This window comes from Priapulus caudatus, unplaced genomic scaffold (assembly GCF_000485595.1).
Source record: "Priapulus caudatus unplaced genomic scaffold, Priapulus_caudatus-5.0.1 Scaffold557, whole genome shotgun sequence".
NCBI classification, from domain to species: Eukaryota; Metazoa; Priapulida; class Priapulimorpha; order Priapulimorphida; family Priapulidae; genus Priapulus; species Priapulus caudatus.
Genome location: NW_014577618.1, coordinates 180,086 through 187,850, shown reverse-complemented (window position 1 = coordinate 187,850; position 7,765 = coordinate 180,086). Strand labels below are relative to the sequence as shown.

Sequence of the window (7,765 nt, the reverse complement as noted above, 5' to 3'; positions counted from 1 at the left end):
GAGAATCATTTTTTCTACGAGATAGGTTTCTATTTATCGCAGTCGAGTAAAACGATTCGTATTTTTTCACGGGTTTAACCTCGAAATCGCCCTACGCGCCTTGACGATCGGACTCGTTGACCCCTCAAGGTCGCGTCTTACGATCTCGTCTCTCCGCGCAGACGGACGCCCGTCGCCGGCGGCGACTGGCTCGTCACGGACATGCGGCGCGGGGCGACGATCTTCGAGGCGGAGCCGTCGGCGCAGGAAGCCGTAGACACCGGCGTTGCGAGGGACGGCTCCAACCTGAGCGGCGTCAGCGCCAAGTGCTACTGGGACGACATCGACTACCCGTCGTCCGGCTCGTCGAGCCCGCTCTCCTCCGCCGACGCCAGGGGGCGCCACTCGCCGCCGTCGCCGCGGCTGTCGCGGCGCGACGAGGAGGCGATACGCTCGGCGCTGCGGCGCGGGCTCGACGAGATGCCGTCGCCCGCGGCGACGGAGGCGGCGGCGGCGGCGGCGGCGCGCGAGCCCGTCGCCGACGGTTACCCGCTCGAGCTGCAGCAGACGAAGTCGTTGGAGGGGGTTCACGTGAAGTTCAACCACGAGGCGGGAGCGCTGCTGCCGCTCGCGCTGCGCGGCCGCCTGCGCCACGGCCGGCACTTCACGTTCAAGAACGTGCTCGGCGACATCGCGATCACGCTCGTCGCCGAGGGCGTCGAGGGCGCGTTCGTCGACGCCGGCGCCCCCTACGCGGCGCACGGACCGTGGCTGCAGGTGCTCGTGCCGGCCGAGTTCGTCGAGGCGATGCTTCGGGAGCTGGACGCCGTGCCGCGGCTCGACCCCGCAGAACTGCCGAAGATGTATCGCTGGCCAGAGCGCCACTTTGCGCTGACGATCCTGCCCGAACAGATATAAGGGGGCGCCGCCGGGGTCCGGGCCGAGCTGATGTAAGGGGGGCGCCGCGCTCACAATCGCCAGGGACAAATGGAGACAGGGCAATGATGAGATGATGCATGACAGGATAAGACGAGACGAAATGAGACAAGATGAGACAGAGACGAGACAAATAGAGACAGAGGAACGACGAGGTGGGGTAGGACGAAATGATGCGCAAACAGGATGAGACGAGACGGGACGGGGCAAGGCAGGACGCAATAATACGAGACATGGCGCAAGTTTTTCTATCGGTTTGTAATTTGCGACGCTTGGCAACGCATTTCAAGCGGCATTGTATGCGAAACGAATGCTGTCCAACTGCCACCCTAAGCACTGCGAGTGTATATGCTTTTCTGTGAAATCACGTTAAATTCATATTAGGTGCGCACGAATAGACATATTCTCTATTCATGTACTCCTCGTCTTATCGTAAACAAAATTACTAATAATAAATGTATCTAATGTACATTGTAGAAAAGCACGAAAAATTACTTTACTATTACTGCATAATTGTGAGTGCTTATTGCACAAATCTAGCTAATACCCAGGTTGATTATAATCCAATTAAAAATCTGTGCCCTCGTCAATTTTCTAAACCAATTGGCAGTTTTTATTCGAGCAGTGTGTGTGATCTCAGTGATCTGGTCGGTAACCATGTAATTCGTTTCGCGTGTTATCGTTGCTCGTGAAAACATTTGGTCCTTGACCTCTTGACTGAGACCTAAATGCTGACCTATCTCATCAATCCATGCCTGCGATTAGTTCAGTTGTAATATAATGTGTGGTTTGGGTTAATTGCTGCTGCCGTTACACTAGGAGGAGCAAAGGTTATGCAGTCATTGAGTACTTTCGTTGACAAAGTTGGTGCGTTGTGACCTAGAGGTTAAGAACTTGTGTCTTATGTCACTGTAAATGCTGACCTATCTCATCAATCCATGCCTGCGATTAGTTCAGTTGTAATATAATGTTTGGTTTGGTTTAATTGCTGTTGCCGTTACACCAAGAGGAGCAAAGGTTATGCAGTCATTGAGTACTTTCGTTGACAAAGTTGGTGCGTTGTGACCTAGAGGTTAAGAACTTGTGTCTTATGTCGCACAAGTGCGTAAGTTCGTATCGTATATAACCAGAAGATGGCAGCACGAATCAATACTCGGAAGTATAGATCACGGAGTGGTCGGAATTCGATGAGATTTTTATTACCACGGGTGTTTTCTAGATGCATTTTTTTTACGCGACTGTCTCCTCCGCGGGAAAATGTTGGTAGGATGTGTGTGCGAGATTTTTTATAGCTCGCTGAAACAGATAAAGCGGTTGTTTGTATAATGTGCACACGATATTTTTACATTTCGGGGTTATCAGCGCGCTTCCATGTGAAATAGCATTCGTATCAGCGTTCTAAATGCAAATGGCTTTTCTCAGTTATGACTTATTATGGAGAAGGGAGCTAGGAATTCGCGTAGAGATGCAAAGGAAAATCAGTGGGTAAAGTTTCTCCCGAAGAATATAGGTATATCATATGTTACTGTTTGTGCTTTTATATCTCTCGATGGCATAATATGAAATTCGCGGGTGAAAGAGTTTAAGCTCTCTTTTATATAAATCTCACAATTTAGTGTACAGATATAGTGGCGTTAGATTAGAAGTAGTTTTCTAACGTGTTTGTAACGATAACGTTGTTATTATAAACATGAGCTTCTGTACAATGTTAGTTGTTACATACATGTTTTTCGTCTATTTCTACTTCTACCTGGTTTGATTGCCTTCGTAATATTGAAGTTTCTGTCAGTGTTGGGAAGGATGTAGAAACAAACGTTGTAGATTAAAAATTGAATTTATTCGTATAAACGTAAAAAGTTAGTATATAGATTATATAGTGTATTGCACTGACAATAACATAACATGCTGACGGCTATACTGCACCGAACACACTGCGTGCAATGCGATAATTCTATCTTTCTCTTAAAACTGTGCAGTGGATACCAGCATTCTGTTATCAAATTCACCTCCACTTCCTTCTCCCACAGTGGTTGGTAGTGCAATACACGCGAAGAGATACTGGTCACTAGTATAAGGTGTGCGAGAAAACGAAATGGAAGGCATAGTTAGGCACAAAAATGCATAATAATATTAACCCCCAGGTCTGTTAAAATATTTGCCTTTTCCATTGATAAGTCATTAATAGAACAAACGAATGAGCGATTAATCTAATGGTTTAGATCATAAATAAATACATGCGCATATTACATGCGCATATTACATCGCAAATAAATACTGTACATGGAGTTACAGCAGAACACCGTGTAACGTGTCAAATCGTATACAAATATGTTTGAGATAACAATAATACGATAGAAATCATTACAATCTGGATCGCGTGATATATTTTTTATATGCGTTATTGTTTAAAAGATCGACGTATGACAGATAGGATTTAGTTTGTATCAAGAGTAGATAATAACACATGTGTTATTATCTACTCTTGGTTTGTATGGAGATTCACAGCACGTACAGCAAACTGCCTAACGAAACCGTACATGGCAACTGTTCATTTACTTATTCGTCATGCAGGTCATATTCGCCATCCCACATATAGGTCAATTCAATTAAAAATCACATATATATATATTAATAATGTTCGTTGAATAATTTATCAGCACAACTTATACCCTAACGTGGTTTCGCCTGGAGCATAGCAAAAACAACCCCATGCTAACATAGTCCCCCGCTGTATATTTATTAACTCTTATTCTCTTTTACATCCTAATCGGACATCCTGGTCGGAAAATCACGGTTAATCTGGTTCAAGTCCCGCACGCGAGCGAGACTCGAACCCGGGCCCCCGGCGTACTCTCCACCCCCGCGCGCGCTGCTCAACTACTGATGATGTCCTCGCGTATGACGGGAATGCGACGCTTCGGCGTCGTGTTGGGACTCGAATCCTCGGAGGCGGACGAGTGCAGCAGCGCCGAGCCTGCGGCGATCGTCTGCAGACTCGTGACGAACACCTGCACGGCTTCGTCGGCGCTCGTCATCGTCTCGGAGCGATCGAGAGCGTCCATGACCATCTTACCCAGCGTGCGGCGAGACACCAGCTGTGCGGGAAAAGCAAGCGGGAATTACGTTCCGGCAGTACCCTGGGGGGCATACACCCTATGAGCCCTACTAAATGCATGTAAGCAGTAACTAAAGATATGATAAAATACTCAGGAAAAAAATCCACACAAACGTAAGAATGACTGCACGCATATATTAAAAAAACATGAGTTTCATGGCGGCCCAACTGGCCATTAAATTCTTCATTCAGGGAACATGATTATCGCTAACTGTGATTTTTCTTCTGATAGTTAAAGATATGATATGGCCACCATACTTCAGAGCTCTCTGTGTTACAATATTTTAGAGCGACATATGAAGAGCGAATGTTGTTCTCTCTGCTATCTCATCTCAACACCTGACGAGAGCAGAGAAGAGAAAACCTCACGTGTGGTGGTCTTCATCCATCGGGCCATCGATCACCGTTGATTCATTCGTTGATATTACGTGGAAACCAGCTTTACAAACACGTGGACGCACCAGAAAGATAGTTTCGCTACATAACCGCTACTTAATTTAAGGGAAAGACCAAAATTTCCCTTCATAGAGAGGTGTCCGTTCTATGGTATAAATATCGTTTTTTAATGACGTTTATTCAACGCAAATGGGCCAATGTGTGCCGAGTGTTTTATGTTTCGATGTTCCTATTGCAATGTCGCAGGAGAAGGGAATTTAAATAGCTTCAACGTTACCAGTCTCTCTAACTTAATCTCGGCAAAGCAGGGAACCCATGGCGTGATGCTACAAGCAAAGTGAATATTATAGACCGGATTTTGCAAAGCACACGTGCAGTCTGCCCGGCTCTGGTTTGAACGTATAAGAACGTCCGAAGAAAATTATCTTGGCAGTCAACGGCGACCGACATCGGAGCGCCATTTTCATGTACGTTAGCATAAGCAGGGTATCGTGGCGCGATGCTGCGAGGAAAGTGAAGCATGTAGATAAGATTTTACTATGCACACGTGCGGTCGGCCCGCCCGGTGTGTATTCGCATGGTGTGTCCCAGGCTTTATTTAGGACACAACACCGGGCGATTATTATATGAGTCGGTAGATGGCGCGCACAACACTGAAGATGCCGCACGCGCTTACCCACAATGCCCCGCTTTGTTATTATGCTGTGTCGTAAGCTCCTCAGCTTGAAGTTGCAAGGAGTTGTGTACTTTGATCATAGTCATACTCATCTGTTGTTGTCTCTTAAATTAACCTAGGTACCTTGGACATAACCAGACTTATAGCCTAATTCTAAATTTCAAAGTTTGTATGTTATCATCTTGATGTTATATAAGTCTTTCTGATTACGTTTTCAGGTCCCACCGCCACTGGCACTGGCACTGGCACTGGCCAGCGGGCGCTACACTGTACACAATGAATGTACATCGGAAGTAGATAATACTAATAGTAATAGGGAAGGAGTGTGACTTCAATAAACAAGGGAAATTCGTCATTTACTAGCCTTAAAATACCTACGATTTACTACGCGTAACTCAACCAACTTTAGCTCAAATCGTACGCAGTACATTCGCCTAGCATCGTGCGAAATCGTTTTTTCGTATACACCCGCAATCCGGAGATACAGACTAAAACGTACGACACGATTCTCCATTCTGTTGCCAGCAAAACGAATCCATAACCCGCCTAACTTAAAACAATAGGCAGCTACTAACGACTCTTGTGAACTTTTGTGCCCTTTGCGATGCGGTGTGGCTAGCTGGGAGATTGGACATCGACGCAACACTCGGCGAGCTAATCTTTGACCTATTTAGAGCTGGTATGCCCCGCACGGCCACCGCAATCAGCAGCAGCTCCAGCTCCAATCTCCCAGCGAGCCACACCGCATCGCCAAGGGCACAGGAGTGCGCAAGAGTCGTTAGTATAGCTGCCTATTGTTTCAAATTAGGCGGGTTATATGGATGCGTTTTGCTGGCAACAGAAAGGAGAATCATGTCGTACATTTTAGTCTGTATCTCTGGATTGTGGGTGTATACGAGGAAACGATTTCGCACGATGCTAGGCGAATGTACTGTGTACGATTTGAGCTCAAGTTGGTTGAGTTACGCTTAGTAAATCGTAGATATTCTAAGGCTAGTAAATGACGAATTTCTCTTGTTTATTGAAGTCACACTCCTTCCCTATTATCTACTTCTGATGTACATGTACGGCGCTAGAATATAAGAGCTGTAGGGCCTACACAGCAGGGAACAAAATTCAGATTTTGTGCACTGGCCCAGAGGGCTGGTAACAGTAATTTTTACCAGCCCTCACAAATTTGTTTGTAAACATCATGTCATGTTTTCACGCTTGCCATTCTCGATTCCAAATTTGTTAAAAATGTTGATAAGTTATGGCGTGATATCGCTCAGTAAAAAGTAATGTAGGCTATTGCTAGTAAATAATGGTGGGCTAGTGAATAAAATGTAGTACTCGCTAACACGGCTGAAACCATCCCGCTGCGGAGGGCCGTGTTTGCCAATGTTACCCGATGCCCTCACAAATAATGTTCCGGCCATATGCCGGTGGGCCGGTGCTAATTTCACGCCCAGCTACAGGCTACAATACTAAATACATTAAGCCTAGGGACTGATTAATTTGGTGTGCCCGGGTGAGATGTTTTATTCTTCACACAGGTGTTGTAAAATTTGAAATACAGCACCGACATCTACTGCTGGTCAGCGGTGCGTGATGGAAGCCAAGGTAGAGACGACTCCAAGATGTTTGGGCAGTACAAATAAACCACCACCAATTCCACCTGCCGGACTGAAAGCAATATTGGAAGAATGCAGGAGGGTGTATCCCGATCAGCCTAACCCATTGCAAGTAAGTAAGCAAAATCGGAACACAAGCTATCAGTCCATGTCTTTCTATCATGATTCTTGATGTGTATATATATATATATACATTACATTACTAGAGGTGTAACGATACACTAGCCGGACTAGGGTTACGATACAATATGTTTCGCGATGGACAGGCGGAAAGAGTCGGTCAACATAAATCATCGAGTTCTAATGTTATTTTACTGTTATAATATGTTCCTATTGCAATACTTTCATAACACAAACGTATTATGAGTATGTCAAAGCCATGCTCATATATAGTAAACATTGAATCAGTTATTATATATATATTTCTATGGCTGAAACACACAGAAGTTTTGAGCTCCACTCACGTGTGCGCCATATATACATTGCTACAGTATGTGCACTAAGTGCGATATGCACCAGTCAACCAACACTCTTGATTGGTTTGTGGTAACAATTTTGGCAGCAATACCAGCTCGCCAAATATTTTGACCCAGATATCTACGACACCCAAGGATATTTACGTGATACTGAGAGAGGAGTTCATAAAATAAAATAAAAATTCAATTTAAAAGGAATTACATGTGCCTTACTAAATAGGTTAGCTTGCCTTATTCACTGTTTTTTAAAACATTCGTATCATTTGTATCACGAATCATCGGATGTTGCGTATCGGTTAAATCGTATCATGGGCGGCTGTATCGCGATTCGCTGATGTATCGGTAAATCGTTACACCCCTTGTATATTTTGCGTGGCACATGCTTAGTTGCAATCTATCAACTAGCTGTGCAGTTAGGAAATTGAGGCCTCATTCAATAATAAGCCCATTAATTAATCAAGTGTTACGCGAAATTGACTTCTTTGGCATTGTCGCACCTCTGCACCATCGCCGTAGAAACAGGATTACCGGCTCTCTCTCTCTCTCTCTCTCTCTCTCTCTCTCTCTCTCTCTC

At 45.3% G+C, this 7,765-nt stretch overlaps 1 protein-coding gene and 1 long non-coding RNA gene across 2 annotated transcripts in view; both read right to left on the bottom strand.

The window, feature by feature from the left end:
* Positions 1 to 1,530: 1,530 nt before the first annotated feature.
* Positions 1,531 to 2,652, bottom strand: LOC106811624. Its single transcript, XR_001394168.1, has 2 exons — positions 1,839 to 2,652; positions 1,531 to 1,651 (listed from the first exon to the last, which is right to left on the bottom strand). It is a non-coding gene; the product is annotated as an uncharacterized LOC106811624 (long non-coding RNA).
* Positions 2,653 to 3,403: 751 nt separating this feature from the next.
* The window catches only part of LOC106811620 (EF-hand and coiled-coil domain-containing protein 1-like), a 21,364-nt gene continuing 17,002 nt past the window's right edge, over positions 3,404 to 7,765 (bottom strand). Inside the window, exon 5 of the mRNA XM_014815324.1 lies at positions 3,404 to 4,010. Coding sequence (XP_014670810.1) covers positions 3,789 to 4,010 — 222 coding nt within the window. The 3' untranslated portion in view covers positions 3,404 to 3,788. The remainder of the gene's footprint in view (positions 4,011 to 7,765) is intronic.